This window comes from Salmo salar, chromosome ssa13 (genome assembly GCF_905237065.1).
Source record: "Salmo salar chromosome ssa13, Ssal_v3.1, whole genome shotgun sequence".
NCBI classification, from domain to species: Eukaryota; Metazoa; Chordata; class Actinopteri; order Salmoniformes; family Salmonidae; genus Salmo; species Salmo salar.
Window position 1 is genome coordinate 32,139,093 of NC_059454.1, and position 19,352 is coordinate 32,158,444.

At 45.5% G+C, this 19,352-nt stretch overlaps 1 protein-coding gene across 7 annotated transcripts in view; it reads right to left on the minus strand.

The window, feature by feature from the left end:
- The window catches only part of LOC106566895 (histone deacetylase 7), a 66,900-nt gene that overhangs the window by 16,972 nt on the left and 30,576 nt on the right, over positions 1-19,352 (minus strand). For 4 of the 7 annotated variants that reach the window (XM_014135450.2, XM_014135454.2, XM_014135456.2 and 1 more), the window contains 10 exons: positions 9,105-9,286; positions 8,736-8,823; positions 5,881-6,001; positions 4,719-4,819; positions 4,055-4,177; positions 3,752-3,876; positions 1,932-2,033; positions 1,589-1,760; positions 1,046-1,245; positions 638-838 (listed from right to left, as the gene is read on the minus strand). In XM_014135450.2, the coding sequence (XP_013990925.1) occupies positions 638-838; positions 1,046-1,245; positions 1,589-1,760; positions 1,932-2,033; positions 3,752-3,876; positions 4,055-4,177; positions 4,719-4,819; positions 5,881-6,001; positions 8,736-8,823; positions 9,105-9,286 (1,415 nt within the window). The remainder of the gene's footprint in view (positions 1-637; positions 839-1,045; positions 1,246-1,588; positions 1,761-1,931; positions 2,034-3,751; positions 3,877-4,054; positions 4,178-4,718; positions 4,820-5,880; positions 6,002-8,735; positions 8,824-9,104; positions 9,287-19,352) is intronic. The other 3 variants (XM_014135453.2, XM_014135451.2, XM_014135452.2) reach the window with 3 other exon arrangements.

A 19,352-nucleotide genomic window follows, 5' to 3' on the forward strand; every position in this document is an offset into this window, starting at 1 on the left:
GAGAGAGAGAGCCAGAGAGAGAGAGCCAGAGCCAGAGAGAGAGAGAGAGAGAGAGAGAGCCAGAGAGAGAGAGCCAGAGAGAGAGAGCCAGAGAGAGAGAGAGAGAGAAAGAGCGATAGAGAGCCAGAGAGAGAGAGAGAGCCAGAGAGAGAGAGAGAGCCAGAGAGAGAGAGAGAGCCAGAGAGAGAGAGAGAGCCAGAGAGAGAGAGAGAGAGAGAGCCAGAGAGAGAGAGCGAGAGAAAGAGCGATAGAGAGCCAGAGAGAGAGAGAGCCAGAGAGAGAGAGCCAGAGAGAGAGATAGAGAGAGCCAGAGAGAGAGAGAAAGAGACAGAGAGAGCACCAGAGAGAGAGAGCCAGAGAGAGACAGAGAGAGCCAGAGAGAGAGAGAGAGAGACAGAGAGAGCACCAGAGAGAGAGAGCCAGAGAGAGACAGAGAGAGCCAGAGAGAGAGAGAGAGAGATATGTTTAGAGCTGCTGTGATTTTCAACCCACAGGAATCTATACACGCAGAAAGTAAAGTAAAGTCAACCCTGCATGAAGCACGAACAAAAAAACTAAAACGTTGCTGCCCTCTGCTGGAAGTTGAAGGAAGGCATATTCTATTAGTGGTCCTCTATCATCTGTGTCTTTATCTTACCTGGTTGAGTATGAGTGTGTGTTGCAGATTGATCTGTTCTCCCTGGCTGTCCAAATCAGACACAGGCTCCGCTTCCCTCAGTGACTCCACCCGTACTCGGCCGTGATAGGTGTCGCTGGGCGTTGGCCCCACCTCCTCAGAGTCCATGTCTTCTGAGGGGATCTGCCTGAGCCGAGGCTTCTCACTGGATTTAGACATCAGCTGGAACACACACACAAAATTACTGATCAATTTAGATTCATCCACGTCCATTCAAATCAATTAATTATTTTCGAAAAAGACAGCTGCTGCCGGGGAAACCATTCTTGGATTGTACAAAAATCAATAATCCATTACAACATAATATGAGTGAGTATGAGAGTATGTCTGAGAAAATGTGTGATTTGTGAAGGTGTCTAAGTCACTCACCTTGCCCAGGTGTGTCTGCTGTTTAAGTCTCTCCAGTAGTTGGCTGTTGTGGTGCTGTTGCAGCAGGGGGTGTAGGGATCTGAGGCTTTGGGGCAGCGGCTCTGAGCGGGTTCGGCTCAGGGGCTTGTGAGGGCCCCCACCCGGGGCCAGACGATCCATCTGGGGGGCAAACTGTAGTGGCAAGGTGCCCAGGCCTGGAACTGAAACAGGAGGAGACAGGGAGAGTACGGCTGTAAATCTGACTATTTGTCAAGGCCACTAGGTGGCGGTACCACATTTCCTCTGGTGTCAGAATAAACCTTTTCTTAGCTCTTTCACAGGAGGCAAGAGAAAAGCGATAATGCCTACAGAATCTAGCTTAGCAATTGTGTATTGTGTAATACTTTTATAAGGAACACATTCCTGGCAAGAACTTCTCCTGTTCTATGTCAAATTACATGCAAAATGAATTTTAACTGCTGTATACAAAGGCAAATGTTTATTGGAAGTCAAACGTATTGCAAGCCAGCCAGCATTGTATGTGAATGCGATTGTGTGTCTCACCAGCGAGCATGGGGGTATGGACCAGTCTGGAGGGCTCCAGGATGAGGACAGGCTGGAGGTGGGGTGACAGCGACCCACTCTGCTCCTCCATCCCCAGGGGAAGGTAGACAGACTGGCCTCCCGCCACCATAGGCGCCCGGCCCACCTTCAGAGGGGACAAGTCTCCATCACTCTGCACACATACACACATATAAAGTGGCGATAAATGATCTTGTTGCTATCAAAGACGAGTCTTAGTGTTGTTGTTTTTTACCATGTCTCTGTCGCAATATAATAATAATAACAATACCTTGAATTCATAACATCTAACAGTCATTTTCATAAAGTTGTGTGATATGCTTACCCTGGCGTTGGCTGGCAGGCCCAGGGTGATGGTGGGTAGGGCAGAGGAACTCTGGACGGTGAAGTGGGCTAGAGACCCATCCTGGAGCAGTAGTCTCTGGGCCTGAGGACACACACAACATGAATTCAACTACATTGACTAGACTGTTTACTCTCAAAGCTGATAGGTACCTCAGCAGGCACAGGCCTTGTGTGGATTGTATATATATGTACACTATATATACTAAAGTATGTGGACAATCCTTTACATTTGGGGATTCGGCTAGTTCAGCCACACCCGTTGCTGACAGGTGTATAAAATCGAGCACACCGCCATGCAATCTCCATAAACAAACATTGGCAATAGAATGGCCTTACTGAAGGAAGAGCTCAGTGACTTTCAATGTAGCACCGTCATGTGAACCTTTCCAACAAGTCAGGTTGTCACTGTAAGTGCCATTATTGTAAAGTGGAAATGTCTAAGAGGCACAACGGCTCAGCTAGGAAGTGATAGGCCACACAAGCTCACAGAACGGGATCGCTGAGTGCTGAAGCACGTAGCGCGTAAAAATCATCTGTCCTCGGTTGCAACACTCACTACCGAGTTCCAAACTGCCTCTGGAAGTAACGTCAACACAATAACTGTTCATCAGGAGCTTCATGAACTGGGTTTCCATGGCCGAGCAGTCACACACAAGCCTAAGATCACCATGTGCAATGCCAAGCGTCGGCTGGAGTGGTGTAAAGCTCACCCCCATTGGACTCTGGAGCAGTGGAAATGAGTTCTCTGGGGTGATGAATCATGCTTCACCATCTGGCAGTCCGACGGATGAATCTGGGATTGGCGGATGCCAGGAGAACGCTACCTGCCCGAATGCATATTGCCAACTGTAAAGTTTGGTGGAGGAGAAATAATGGTGTGGGGCTGTTTTTCATGGTTCAGGCTAGGCCCCTTAGTTCTAGTGAAGGGAAATCTTTACTCTACAGCATACAATGACATTCTAGACGATTCTGTGCTTCCAGCTTTGTGGCAACAGTTTGGAGAAGGCGCTTTCCTGTTTCAGCATGTTAATGCCCCCGTGCACAAAGTGAGGTCCATACAGAAATGGTTCGTGTGGAAGAACTTGACTGGCCTGCACAGAGCCCCTTACCTTAACCCCATTGAACACCTTTGGGATGAACTGAAACGCTGACATCGAGCCAGGCCTAACCGCCCAACATCAGTGACCAACCTCACTATGCTCTTGTGGCTGAATGGAAGTATGTCCCCACAGCAATGTTCCAACATCTAGTGGAAAGCCTTATCAGAAGAGTAGAGGCTGTTATAGCAGCAACGTGGGGACCAACTCCATATTAATGCCCATGATTTTGGAATGAGATGTTCGACAAGCAGGTGTCCACATACTTTTGGTCATGTAGTGTATGTGTTTAAGTGATTTTTTGTAAGTACATAAATAAATAGTGAGTGTGCGTGTCTGCATGTTTGTGTAGTGTTTGAGTCTTTCAAAATGCATGTGGGACAGCCTTTTTATTCTGCTGATTAGCCAAGACAAGACGACGAGGTGGAGAGAGTTTAATTTGATGATCAGATCTGGTGCTGCGCTCGGCTACAGGGCTATAGCCAGATGTCCTTCTCCAATATCACTGCTTTAAACATTTCATTACCCAGACAGGAACAACTGAGAGAAACACACCAAATGAACTGTCTAGAAACTAGGGCTTTACGGCTCCCATTTCCACACAAACCCACCAGAGAGGACAAAGAAACCTCTGTCTTTATCTCATGCATTTGTAATGTATAAGTGTATGCGTGTGGAGGGGTAAGGGAGGGTGGGTAAATACCAATCGGATAATAACCTCATGGGACAGCCCGTCAACAGAGGGCAGGACTCCATTCTCATTGGGTAGACTGTCATTGGGGGAGCTGCAGCCAGACACTGGGGTGCTACTGCTGCTGGGAGATGAGTCTGCAGAGAGAGAGAGGATGGGGAGAGAGAGAGAGAGAGAGAGAGAGAGAGAGAGAGAGAGAGAGAGAGAGAGAGAGAGAGAGAGAGAGACCATAACAACATTTGTATTTTCTATTAGCCCTGGCACCACAGAGCCTAGTGGGCAGCAGTGTTCTGTTCAGGGAAGTGAGGGACTTACCCAGAGTGTCGGGCACCCGGTGTTTGATGGGGGACGGGGCACTCTCCTTGCGGGTCAGAGGACTCTTGCGAGTGTTCAGGTGTTTCTTCAACTTGTGTTTCACCTTCAGGTTGGGCTCTGAGGCTGATCAGCGACAGAGATAGTATCATCAGTATAAATTCACAGTCTAAGAAAACTATCCAAACCAAAATAAAGTTTGTAGCCGAGTACAATGTTGAATCCAGGCAAGTGAAATCAGGATCAGCACCTTGATAAGAAACAACTTCCTCTCCAGTCATACATTTCCAGCAGGTGTATATTCTGCTGAAGTACATAATGTACTAGGACACGTTTGGATTTACTGTTCGCCTCTTTAAAACAGATTCTACAGGCACTGTGAAGCCAAGATCCGATTTTAAACAGGTATAATGGAGAAGATGACAGGGATGAAGTAGTGTGCTGCCACATGGCTAATTACAGTAACAGTTTGTCAAAACGGTGTTATAAGCAGTACTCTGTCAGTCACCTCTCTTTGCTGGGAACCGCGCCACAGCTGACAGCTCTACCCCTCTGAAACAAGGATCTTATGTAATGGGCTAATTGTAGAGGGTATCCTCATAGCTTCAGGCACAGAGGCACAAGGTCTGTCTGTCTATCTGTGTCTTTGTGCGTTTGTGTGTCTCACCTGCCCTGCGTAGAGGGGTGTCATCTGAGCCCTCTCTGGAACCCTGTGGGGGGGGGGACACCAAAGGCTGGGGCGTCCCACTTGGGTCTGGAGCCAGCTCCCTACAGAAACCAAACACACAGACACACAACACAGTCAGAGTTGGAAAATCAAATCTATACAGATATGAAGGTGAAATGACTGAGCACAGCACACATACTGAAACCTGATGTAATGCAACAAAAGGTGTAAAGAGTTCTCACCTGCAGCCCACATGCTACTGAAGGTGTAAAGAGTTCTCACCTGCAGCCCACATGCTACTGAAGGTGTAAAGAGTTCTCACCTGCAGCCCACATGCTACTGAAGGTTTAAAGAGTTCTCACCTGTAGCCCACATGCTACTGAAGGTGTAAAGAGTTCTCACCTGCAGCCCACATGCTACTGAAGGTGTAAAGAGTTCTCACCTGCAGCCCACATGCTACTGAAGGTTTAAAGAGTTCTCACCTGTAGCCCACATGCTACTGAAGGTGTAAAGAGTTCTCACCTTCAGCCCACATGCTACTGAAGGTGTAAAGAGTTCTCACCTGCAGCCCACATGCTACTGAAGGTTTAAAGAGTTCTCACCTGTAGCCCACATGCTACTGAAGGTTTAAAGAGTTCTCACCTGTAGCCCACATGCTACTGAAGGTTTAAAGAGTTCTCACCTGTAGCCCACATGCTACTGAAGGTGTAAATAGTTCTCACCTGCAGCCCACATGCTACTGAAGGTGTAAAGAGTTCTCACCTGTAGCCCACATGCTACTGAAGGTGTAAAGAGTTCTCACCTGTAGCCCACATGCTACTGAAGGTGTAAAGAGTTCTCACCTGCAGCCCACATCCTACTGAAGGTGTAAAGAGTTCTCACCTGTAGCCCACATGCTACTGAAGGTGTAAATAGTTCTCACCTGCAGCCCACATCCTACTGAAGTTGTAAAGAGTTCTCACCTGTAGCCCACATGCTACTGAAGGTGTAAATAGTTCTCACCTGCAGCCCACATGCTACTGAAGGTGTAAAGAGTTCTCACCTGCAGCCCACATGCTACTGAAGGTTTAAAGAGTTCTCACCTGTAGCCCACATCCTACTGAAGGTGTAAAGAGTTCTCACCTGTAGCCCACATCCTACTGAAGGTGTAAAGAGTTCTCACCTGTAGCCCACAGGTGGACCACTGAGAGGGTTGGAGCTGGTTCTTCCCAGGGCTTGTTGTTTCTGTTTCTTCAGAATCACCTCCTGGAGCTTCTGCTTCACCAGGGAACTGGCCACAGCACCTGTCAATCAACATAGATATAGAGACCATCAGACCAATCCCTACAACTACTCAGTAGTGTTCCTCCTATCAACTGTATCATTGTAACTGAAGTGAAAGAAAGACTCCTTATATGCCCAGATCATGACATTGCAGCCAGATCATCAAGATGAGATGGCAACATTTGGGAAAATCCCTTTCTATTTCAGTCTCCCTCTGTGCTCCCATGCTAGGAAGCTGTGACCATGCCGTCCCAGTGTGTGTGTGTGTGTGTGTGTGTGTGTGTGTGTGTGTGTGTGTGTGTGTGTGTGTGTGTGTGTGTGTGTGTGTGTGTGTGTGAGGGGACTAGGGAGGGCGTGGGGGACAGGGGGAGGTGACAGGAGGTGTCACTATTGATACGGTCAATATTGACACCTGTGCTGTTTGCACAGCTCGGCTATTTTCTAACCACTGTTTTAGAGGAACTTCTTTCTCTCTCTCCAAAATGAGCGGCTCAGCTCTGTCTGTTCTGCTCTAAAAGTCCATACCGGCCCAGAAACTCCCTCCTACAGTAGCATGATAGTATTCAGTAGTTTCCAGTGTTCATGACTGACAGTGAAACCCCATATTGTCTTGAATGGTAGTAGGGTGAGGATCTATATATAATCTGGTGGTGTGTGTGTGTGTGTGTGTGTTTGTGTGTGTGTGTGTGTGTGTGTGTGTGTGTGTGTGTGTGTGTGTGTGTGTGTGTGTGTGTGTGTGTGTGTGTGTGTGTGTGTGTGTGTGTGTGTGTGTGTGTGTGTGTGAAAGGCAACAGGAACAGTGGGCTCTGTGTGAGGAGGAAGCAACACGGGATGTCTACTACCACGGCCCTCCCAGCATGCCTCAGCCCACAACACACAGAGATGAGCTGCTCTGAGCCACAATGGTCCATTGACAGCCACTCACAGAGAACCGGGTTTGGGACCCACAGGGCAGGGGTCAAAACAACAGCACTCTACAGCTCATCCTTCCTCTCTTCTCTTCTCCTCTCTTCTCTTGTCCTCTCCCCTTCTCTCCAGGGCCCTACCAGATACTGTCTGACTGGAGGAATGCTCAGAGACCTCACAGATGTATTTGTGGACATGCAAAGACAGAGCACTAAATTACTGTTTTCCTCTGCTTGTTGTAAGAGACAAGATATTTGGTGTTATTTGTGTCTAGGTGCTATTTATGATGACTCAGTCTGTTGGGAACAGACAAAAAGAAATGCCTCTCAAATCGGTGTCCATGTCGGTTTTTGCCCAAGGCATTCTTTGGCGAGAATATTTACATTTGTATGTGCATTTATCTGTGTGTGTGTGTGTGTGTGTGTGTGTGTGTGTGTGTGTGTGTGTGTGTGTGTGTGTGTGTGTGTGTGTGTGTGTGTGTGTGTAGGATGTTTGTCTTGCGAAAGTGACATTGATGGACCTGTTTCACTTTACACAACATTGTGCAGAACACCAACCAATGAGGATAACGAGAGGGGAGAGTGGGGTATGTTGAGCAATTTTTGGAAAATCATCAGCACTACATCAAAGGGAAATATAGTATTCATTACAACAAAGAACATCCCATCATGCTTAGGGTCATGTATGAAAACGCTGGGCAGGCCATTATTTTGGCTACCATGTCTATGTCCCCAGAGGATGACATCCACAGGGCACGAGTGGTAACTGAATGATTTGATGAGCATGAAAATGATGTAAACCATATGCTATGGCCGTCTCAGTCACCAGATCTCAACCCAATTGAAGTGTGGCATTCCTCCAATAGAGTTCCAGACACTTGTAGAAGTTATGTCAAGGTGCATTGAAGCTGTTCTGGCTCGTGGTGCCCAACATCCTATTAAGACACTATGTTGGTGTTCCCTTTATTTTGGCAGTTACCTGTATGTCACAGTTTAATTCATGGAATGGGAGTGGTATATTGCATATCTTAAATGTACATTCAGATATAGATCTCTCTGCTCAATATTACCCTTCCATTTCTTGACCAGTTGTCTGGGACAGAGATGTTGTTTCGATGTGCCAATTCGTAGGCAAGTTCTCTACACTTGAGGCTACTAAAGCTTATGAAACTGGTCTACAATATTCTTGATATGTTTAGCAAGCTCAGACTCCAAGTCATCAGATAAGAGCTTGTGTGCCTCTGCTACTCTATCCTAGCCTCTCTCCTGCACAGGTACATGTTCGTTTTGTTGTTGTAAACGTACCTCTTCAGTCATTCAGTCTATTTCTTCATCCCAAATGGACTTCTTCACCTCTTTCACTAACTTGCCTGCTCTCTCAAGAACTTCAAGGGGGGCTAGCCCTCTGTTTGTTTCACGTTGATCTTGAGTTCAAATGCAAAAATACTATGCATATTATGAATAAAACTGAGAAAATGTCATCATCATTTGTATGGGGTACGCTGGCCATTGGCTCAACTTACCCAGAGGCAAACAGTTTTAGATACAAGCATCATGAAACCTTTGACACAATACATTTATTTGACTTGGTAAAAATATAAATAAATGTACCTAACTTGCTTACCACTTTTTCCATGCTTCACAGACTCCATGAAACCATGACCTATTCCAAACTATTTGGTCACATGATTCATTGTGTGTATGGTTTCCTAGAAACAAGGGGTGGCTCAACTAACCATTGGCTCAACTTGACCCACTGGCTCAACTTAACCCACTCTCTCCTACTACAGTGTACAAGCATACAGGCATACCTACGCACGCATGCACGCACAAACACAGTAAAACTCACTCTGTTGGCTCTTGTCCTTGTGCCACAGCTGCTGCAGCTCTTGTTGTTTCTCCTGCTCCTGCTCACGTCTCCGTTGTTCCATGTTGAACTGAAACCCGACGAGACACTCAGTAAAGTATGTGTGGAAACAGGAAAAAGTGCCCCTCTGATCTGGGAATGTGTGACATATGGGTGACGGAAAGACTTGGGCTAATGAGTGTAAATGGGGCATGAAAGTCATTATTAATACGAGCTAAAATGTATAAGAAAAACATTACACATTAAACATTACAGACATGTAATGCAATTTATGGGTTCCTTTCACATCAGTGTGTGTCGGTGTTTGGCAACAATGTGTGCTGAGAGCAGGCCTAACGATGCAGTACGTACCCGTATGTGCTGGTGCAGCTGGTGCTGTGAGAAAGCAGTGCAGGGCTGGTGGGAGAAGGGGCTGTGGAGCAGAGGAGGGTGCAAGGGAGTCAGCAGGGCCGTGTCCGAGCCCGGCCGCATCACACGCTCCGTCACACGCAGGTCCATTGGGACTGACCCCAGGGGCGCCGACACTGAGGGCTCTAGGGGAGGGAGGGGAGAGAGTTGAGTTTCTCAGAAAGTCAATTTCTTACTTCCAACCTCTTGACTTCAGTGTTTAATTACTGTACGGCAGTAACACTTGACTCCCAGAAACTAACCGTATAGGAGAGAGAGGTACTGTTACAGTGGGCGAAAAAGTATTTGATCCCCTGCTGATTTTGTACGTTTGCCCACTGACAAAGAAATGATCAGTCTATAATTTTAATGGTAAGTTTATTTGAACAGTGAGAGACAGAATAGCAACAAAAAGATCCAGAAAAACGCATGTCAAAAATGTTATAAAATGATTTGCATTTTAATGAGGGAAATAAGTATTTGACCCCTCTGCAAAACATGACTTAGTACTTGGTGGCAAAACCCTTGTTGGCAATCACAGAGGTCAGACGTTTCTTGTAGTTGGCCACCAGGTTTGCACACATCTCAGGAGGGATTTTGTCCCACTCCTCTTTGCAGATCTTCTCCAAGTCATTAAGGTTTCGAGGCTGACGTTTCGCAACTCGAACCTTCAGTTCCCTTCACAGATTTTCTATGGGATTAAGGTCTGGAGACTGGCCAGGCCACTCCAGGACCTTAATGTGCTTCTTCTTGAGCCACTCCTTTGTTGCCTTGGCCATGTGTTTTCGGTCATTGTCATGCTGGAATACCCATCCACGACCCATTTTCAATGCCCTGGCTGAGGGAAGGAGGTTCTCAACCAAGATTTGACGGCACATGGCCCCTCCATCGTCCCTTTGATGCGGTGAAGTTGACCTGTCCCTTAGCAGAGAAACACCCCCAAAGCATAATGTTTCCACCTCCATGTTTGACGGTGGAGATGGTGTTCTTGGGGTCATAGGCAGCATTCCTCCTCCTCCAAACACGGCTAGTTGAGTTGATGCCAAAGAGCTCCATTTTGGTCTCATCTGACCACAACACTTTCACCCAGTTGTCCTCTGAATAATTCAGATGTTTATTGGCAAACTTCAGACGGGCATGTATATGTGCTTTCTTGAGCAGGGGGACCTTGCGGGCGCTGCAGGATTTCAGTCCTTCACGGCGTAGTGTGTTACCAATTGTTTTCTTGGTGACTATGGTCCCAGCTGCCTTGAGATCATTGACAAGATCCTCCCGTGTAGTTCTGGGCTGATTCCTCACCATTCTCATGATCATTGCAACTCCACAAGGTGAGATCTTGCATGGAGCCCCAGGCCGAGGGAGATTGACAATTCTTTTGTGTTTCTTCCATTTGCGAATAATCGCACCAACTGTTGTCACCTTCTCACCAAGCTGCTTGGCAATGGTCTTGTAGCCCATTCCAGCCTTGTGTAGGTCTACAATCTTGTCCCTGACATCCTTGGAGAGGTCTTTGGTCTTGGCCATGGTGGAGAGTTTAGAATCTGATTGATTGATTGCTTCTGTGGACAGGTGTCTTTTATACAGGTAACAAACTGAGATTAGGAGCACTCCCTTTAAGAGTGCGCTTCTAATCTCAGCTCGTTACCTGTATAAAAGACACCTGAGAGCCAGAAATCTTTCTGATTGAGAGGGGGTCAAATACTTATTTCCCTCATTAAAATGCAAATCAATTTATAACATTTTTGACATGCGTTTTTCTGGATTCATTTGTTGTTATTCTGTCTCTCATTGTTCAAATAAACCTACCATTAAAATGACAGACTGATCATTTCTTTGCAAACGTACACAATCAGCAGGGGATCAAATACTTTTTTCCCCTCACTGTAAGTAAAGAGAAGAAAGAGAGATGTGACAGAGAGGGAGATAAATAGACCAAAGGCACAGCCCACTCAGTGTATAGATGTGGGCTAGATGAACGTGAGCAGCCATCCCACGCTGGACACGACACATACAATAGGAATGTCTGCCGTACATATACAACACTATCTCACAGCCTTTCCCCCTCCCCTCCACTGGCTCTCCTCACTCTAGATTCTTCACTGACATAAATGTCTGATTTGCATGATAATCCAGGACATTTGCATTGCATGGGTGAGTCAGGGGGAAAGATTGCCTTGCCGCGCTCGACAACAGGATCCAGGACGGGGTTGGGAAAGAGCTGCGGGTTTTACTGCACAGTACTGACACACACGCATTCACACTCTCACACACGGATACGGACACAGAGACTCAAAACAATTATTGACATAATTGCCAAGTCTTTGGTTGAGTTTATAACTACACACACAAAGTCTCAGTTGTCTGAGGCTTCGTAAAGTGAAATGATGTACTGCACATTTCATGAAGTTTGACTTGGCCTGCTTTCAAATCCCAAGCAGCACCAGTGAGAATGTTTTTGTCTTGTGTCAGGACCTGCAGGCAGTAGAAGTGTATCTCACAGCTGGGTTGAGGAGGGTGTGGAGTGACTGAGGGTGAGATAGATCTATTCTACAGCCTACAACACTGCTGTGGTGTGTAGTGTGCAGTGCCTGTGCATGTGTGTGAGGAGAAAAGCCTCCTTCACACACACTGATATAGCCAGCTGTGTACTCTCACATCCTGAATGGGAACAACAGACGATGTGATTCATGCTTTAGTTTGGACGCCCATGGAAATCCAAGGGCTGTTTGCAGGCCTTCACAGTGCACAGCCAGCTGGGGACAGCGTCAACATATACTGTATCATTACACAAACACTTCATTGTTCACCCGACCAGCATTATTACTGTTTAACTAAATCAATCACTCCCTACTGCTAATGAGAGAGAACCAACAAAAGTGTGTTTATCTAGGAATGAAAGATGAGCTTTTCACAATCATATTGTAGGAATGAAAACGGGCTGATGAGGCCGGTGTGTGTGTGTGTGTGTGCATGCAGCAGTGTGTTTTTCTGTGTAAAAATGAATGAAGGCATTGCAAACGCGGTGGGGGGAAGCCTTCTGGTGGACATTTTTGTCTTTTAAAGTCCAGTTGGTGTTTGTGTATAAATGCAGCCGTAACAACCGGGTCATAACATGTACTGACACAGCCCTCTGCTTAAGGCCTCCATATTAGGAGGCTGGAGAGGAGGAAGGCGAAAAGCTTGACAGAGGCTGCATGAATGCCATCAATGTTTGGAATTATTAAAATCCTTCTTGACGAGGAGTCAACAGGCTCTCCGAGTGCATCCCAAATGTCACCCTACTCCCTATATAGTGCACTACTTTTGTGCATAACATAGGGACTAGTGTTCTATTTAGGAGACGCAGACCAGAGTCTGACAAATAAGGAGGAACAAGTGGATTATTCCAGGAACGTAACATCAGCGACTCATAAAAGGAAACAAAGGGGACCACTCATCAGCAGAAAACACAAGCGCCTTTTCTGTTTGCATCTCTCTCCCCCCGCCAGCTATATTTAGAGACAACATTTACCTATACAAGCCTTTTGTTTTTCACCAGACTCTCCCTCACCTTTAGTTTCCACATTAATGGAACCCACTGGGAAAGGGGATGCGTATGTGAAAAAGAGTGTTTGCCTGTGTGTGTGTGTGTGTGTGTGTGTGTGTGTGTGTTGTGTGTTTGCCTGTCTGTGCTGTGAGAAAGATACCCTGTTTGTCTGACCCTCTCACAGGTAAACTATGCATCTGAGAATGTCTGAAATATGAAACTGGCTGATGGACAAACTCATAAAAATGTCAAGCATATGTGAGCAGGACTGCACATAGAAATGCACTGTCTGCCTAACGGTCTGTTTTTTTGTCTGTCTGAGGAAGACTCAGTGGAAGAACAATATGAGTGTAGCATCTTAACCATTACAGTACAACAGACAGAGGCAGTGTCCTGAATGGCACCCTAATCCCACTTTTGACTAGAGCCCTAAGGGCCTGGCTCAAAAGTAGTGCACTATATCATCACATTACAGCCTAAGTCATGGTCTCTGTGATCTGATAGGCTGTGATGTGATGATGAAGTCATGGTCTCTGTGCTCTGATAGGCTGTGATGTGATGATGAAGTCATGGTCTCTGTGCTCTGATAGGCTGTGATGTGATGATGAAGTCATGGTCTCTGTGCTGTGATTGGCTGTGATGTGATGATGAAGTCATGGTCTCTGTGCTCTGATGTGCTGTGATGTGATGATGAAGTCATGGTCTCTGTGCTGTGATTGGCTGTGATGTGATGATGAAGTCATGGTCTCTGTGCTCTGATGTGCTGTGATGTGATGATGAAGTCATGGTCTCTGTGCTGTGATTGGCTGTGATGTGATGATGAAGTCATGGTCTCTGTGCTCTGATGTGCTGTGATGTGATGATGAAGTCATGGTCTCTGTGCTGTGATTGGCTGTGATGTGATGATGAAGTCATGGTCTCTGTGCTCTGATGTGCTGTGATGTGATGATGAAGTCATGGTCTCTGTGCTGTGATTGGCTGTGATGTGATGATGAAGTCATGGTCTCTGTGCTCTGATGTGCTGTGATGTGATGATGATGATGAGATGTGGTAATTGAAGCCTGGTTCCATGCTGGCCTGAGGGATAATGAGTCCAACTGAACAATAAACAGACAGAAGACAATGAGTCTCTCCTCCTCCTCCTCTCGCCTTCCCCAGAATATTGTTCTCCGCTCTGGACCGGTTATACCAGTATGGCCAGTGTGTACGGGAACCTCTCTCCCTCTGGTCCCTCCTCCAGATTAGGCAGAACACAGAATGACTGATTGAGTAAGTATGAAACCAAGCCTTTCTGTAACTAGACACACTTTACCTCTTATAACCTCTACCACTCCACTCATCAGTTGACATGATCATTCTGCATGGATACGGTATGTACCATAACTGTAGTATGAAGTAGGAGTAAGTACACACATCCCCCCCCAAAAAAACATGTCAACTGCTGACATTTGTATCCTCTGAATAGGGTCAGAAAAAGGGGAAAAAAGCGTGGGGAACAGACAGTGGTGACACTATCAACACTATAGTCTGTGTTGATGGAGGCTGAGCTGGAGCTGAGTGACGTCCTCTGTGGTCAGGTCTGCTAGGAGAGAAAGGAAACTGGAACAATGGGAGCCAAAATGTCAGAGTAAATCTCAGGCCCAGCTCCACAGAGAGAGAGGGGCAGACCGGCTGGGCCTCTAAATTAGGCGTCTCAAAATAAAAAGGCCAACAAAACAGGAAGTATTGACCAAGTGACATCTGCTCCAATTGGGTCAGACGCCTCCCCCTCCCTCCCTGCCTCCCTGCCTCCCTCCCTCCCCTACCTCCTTTTGTTTATGCTGACTGGACTGGAGGCTCTAATTGGCATGTCCACATCTATTTTGGGGTGGGAGGAATGGGTTTTTTTCAGGCTCTGCTGCTAATTTCTATGGTGACTTTTATTTGTCCTCCTCATCAGAGGTCCTGTCCATCGGCCCAGAGGATATGTAGCACAAACCACATCCTCCAGGGAAAATGTATTGAATATGTATGCGCATAATGTGTATAAAGTTTTTAAAAAAGGAACCTTTCTGAAAATATAAATGTATTTGTTAATGCAAAGGTGTGTGTGTGTGTGTGTGTCTGAGTGTACAAACAGTCCTTTAGGGCCTGTAGATAAGCCTTGTCACTCTGCATACACTAAAAGATTGATGACAGTCCACAGAATGGTGCCAGTGGTGACACCCAGGAATACAACAATTGTATGCAACTAGGGTTGCAAAGGGTCGGAAAGTTTCCGGTAAATGTCCCAGGAATTTGGGGAATTTTGCTTAAATTCATAAAAAAAGTTAGCTGAACCAATTAACCTTTTTTGTGGGATACACATATGGCAATTCTAGGTCTTGTGGCATATTTTGGTTAAACTATCCCCAATTCAATGGAATTGCAACCCTTTGCATGCACAGTGCATTCTTCCATCATATGTACAGCTGATTCTCAAGATCTTGCATACTATTGAGCCCACACCACTACACTGTCTGAGCCAAGGACTACATGCTTTCTGATTAGTTTTGATTACAATACTGGGTGGGGTGAATATATTTTATATGACATGCATGATTTTTTGTTAACTAGTAAAAAGTAGCCAACAGCAAAGTGTGTTTAAATAATTTCTAACTTGTTAACAATTTCTGCTAGTTAGTTTTTGCTACCATGTGGGTTTCAGCTTGCATCACATGCTAACTGAGGAGTGTTAATTCACCTGCTTCCATACATGTTTCATTTTAAAACATTTGTCTTACAAAGGAGTTGTTTAATCTAACTGCTTAACTATTTATCTGTATTTATTTATTTAAATACTGTGCCAAATCATATGTGAAGAATGCAACAAAGATGCAGAATCATCAGGCCAAGTGCATAAAGTTCCCTCAGCGCTCACAACAAGCAACCTCTGACAAAAGTCCCTCTACTTCTATTTGAGGTGAAAATGAGGAATCAGACACCTTATAGATAGCAACAGCTCATGGAATCAGATGTTTTTTTGACTCAATGGAGGAACGTAGTCAGAGAAATGCTGATGAATGTCTTGCTCGAGCTGTGTATGCAACTGGTTCACCTCTGATGCTCACATGCAATGTGTATTGGAAGAGATTTCTGAATGTTCTTCACCCAGCATACACCCCTCCAACCAGACATGCTTTATCTACTCATTTGCTGGATGCAGAGTTCAACAGAGTTCAAGTGAAGGTCAAGCAAATCATAGAGAAAGCAGACTGTATTGTTATCATCTCTGATGGGTGGTCAAATGTTTGTGGGCAAGGAATAATTAACTACATCATATCCACCCCTCAACGACTATTCTACAAGAGCACAGACACAAGGGACAACAGACACACCAGTCTCTACATTGCAGATGAGCTGAAGGCAGTCATCAATGACCTTGGACCACAGAAGGTATTTGCACTGGTGACAGACAATGCTGCGAACATGAAGGCTGCTTGGTCTAAAGTGGAGGGGTCCTACCCTCACATCACACCCATTGGCTGTGCTGCTCATGCATTGAATCTGCTCCTCAAGGACATCATGGCACTGAAAACAATGGATACACTCTACAAGAGAGCCAAGGGAATGGTTAGGTATGTGAAGGGTCATCAAGTTACAGTAGCAATCTACCTCACCAAGCAAAGTGAGAAGAATAAGAGCACCACATTGAAGCTGCCCAGCAACACCCGTTGGGGTGGTGTTGTCATCATGTTTGACAGCCTCCTGGAGGGGAAGGAGTCTCTCCAAGAAATGGCCATATCACAGTCTGCCGATATGGACAGCCCCATCAAGAGGATCCTCCTGGATGATGTATTTTGGGAGAGAGTGGTAAGCAGCCTGAAACTCCTGAAACCTATAGCAGTAGCCATTGCATGGATTGAGGGAGACAATGTCATCCTGTCTGATATTCAGGCTCTGCTTGCAGATGTAAGAGAAGAAATCCATACTGCCCTGCCCACTTCACTGTTGCTCCAAGCAGAGAAAAAGTTCTGAAATACATCAAAAAGCGTGAAGACTTCTGCCTGAAGCCCATACACACCGCAGCATACATGTTGGACCACAGGGTATGCTGGCAAGAGCATCGTGTCTGGTGCAGAGATCAACAAGGCCTATGGTGTCATCACTACCGTGTCTCGCCACCTTGGCCTGGATGAGGGCAAGGTTCTTGGCAGTCTGGGGCAGTACACTTCTAAGCAAGGGCTTTGGGATGGAGATGCAATATGGGAGTTGTGCCAACATATCTCATCAGCCACCTGGTGGAAGGGACTTGATGGATCTGAGGCTCTTTCCCCTGTTGCCTCCATCATCCTCCAAATCCCACCAACATCAGCTGCCTCAGAGCGCGACTGGTCCTTGTTTGGGAACACAGACACCTAAGCACGCAACAGGCTGACCAATACAAGGGTTGAAAAATTGGTGGCCATCTGGGCAAATGTTAGGCTTTTTGAGCCTGACAACGAGCCATCCTCAACAAGGTTGGAAAGTGACAGTGAAGATGAGGCCTCAGAGTCTGATGTTCAAAAGGTGGACATTGAGGAGGTCCAGGGAGAAGACATGGAAGCCTGAGAGGAAGACAACCAAAGCTTTAGTTTCTAGACTATCATTTTACAGATGTATGTTGAAAATGTTTTTGGGAGATGCGATGGATCATTGGGGATCATTCTATTCAATTTCTTTTCTTTTGTTGTTCAGTGAAATCATCCCATGTGAAGAGTCAACTCATTTAATTAAAGTTACATTTGTAACTAAATCGTTTTTTTTTATTTCCATTGGAAGGATTTAATCATTTGCAATTATGTCTACTTATAATCAGGTAAAATGTGTATGTTTCTGTCTCCATATGATATGGTAAATATATCCAATGCAGAAAACATCTACATTTAAATGGTATTAATATTAATTTGCATATATTTCTGTTAATTCCCATATATTCCTTTAATTCCCACGGAAAGTTTCCACCTCTGAATATTCTCCAAAATGTGCAACCCTATCTACAACACACTATCACCACTGTATCCTCTGGTCTACATTCAGTCTGCATCAATTCTCCAACCGTCTCTTTTTCCAAAATATATCTTTTTTTTTAATAAAGAATTTATTCCATGAAGGCACTACGCAGCACTACAAAAGCACTACACTTGGTCAAGCTTAAAACACAAGTCAAGTTACTGAGTGGAAAGGTTCACCTACATTATGAGCAATTTGCTAGTCATGCAGGTTCAGTTCCTTTACACTCCGTGACCGTGTCTGAATACTTGCATTATAAATAGAAGGCATTTTGAATATGCGAAAAGAAAGTTTTATAGTACATGAAAATGTCAAAACTTGAGTATGCTTTAAATGCCTACTCATTTTGGCTTTTCATCTAGTAGAATTCCCTTCACACTACTGAGGAAGATAATTGTTTTTCAGACTCACGTGTTTGACAACAGCTGATAATCAGATATGGTGACGGGCTGTAGAAAAATTAACCAATGGCGGGAATAAACGCAATTACGCATTTGATGATGCATTCTCAGTAGCCTAGTATGTTGATATTTGGTGCTTACTGCATTCGGTTTTACTAAACACTCTGTTTTAAATAGTATGTAGTACGATTAGTACAAAGTATGTATGCAGTTTCAGTAAGTAGTAGACAAGACAGATTTCAGACACAACCACAGTCTCTGCAAGACTGCCAGGAGCTTAAAGTATTCCCTTTGAACTTCCTGAGACATAATTAAACAGAGAAGAAATGAGAGGAGAGGAAAGGGGAAAGAGGTCAGAGCAGGGGGATTGTTATGACAACCTGACACCCCTGAGAAAGTCACCGGGGAGCCCACCCCTGAGAAAGTCACCGGGGAGCCCCCCCTCTGAGCCTCCACTGAGGCATCTCAAACCCTCCCTCCTAAAAGGCGACATGCCACAGTGTTATTATGATCCCACCCTCTATATGTGTGTGTGTTCCACTCCTGAGGAGGAGTCTTTCACCATCTCTCAATACAAGTGCAACTCAACACCTCCTTCCCTCTTCCCTGTTCCTGCAGGCCCTCCTGTCGCTGTGTGAGTGTGTGTGTGTGTGTTTAGTGCACGAGGTCAATCCTGCTGCGCAGCATGGCTTGCCATTCCTGTCTGCAGTATAGGATTGCCTGCAGTTAGCTGTGCTCTATGTACTTCTAGGCGCTGCCCGTTTCCAACACGTGGATATATAACGGAGTTGTTCCTGCCATATACAAAGGTCACCTCTATTCTACCTCTATTCTATGAAATGCAGTTGTTGATAACATAAGACTGTCTACCAGGCCTCATTAGTCAGGCCTATCCACCTCATTTTCGAACGCTTTTAAAACACGGAAGCCAAACGTGGAAACTATGGATACAACTTCCTCCATGCTGGCGCATTATCATAAGTCCTATGCGCGCCACCGAACATCCCTGTATTAGCATATTTCTGTTAACTGATACATCATCACAAAATACACCATCTTACTGTCCTGCTAATGTGTCTGGACCTTGTAGGCTAAACATCCGAGAAAAAACCCAGAACTGATTCAAATGGTAGCCCAATCAGGAAGGCTAGATGCAGTTATTTAGAAATGAATATGCATTCAAAATGCAAGGCTTTTGAACGGTTATTCAAATGTCATAGGCTATTCACCGCAGTTTACAGTCTAGACTAGTGTTTTGTACACACTTGAAAACAA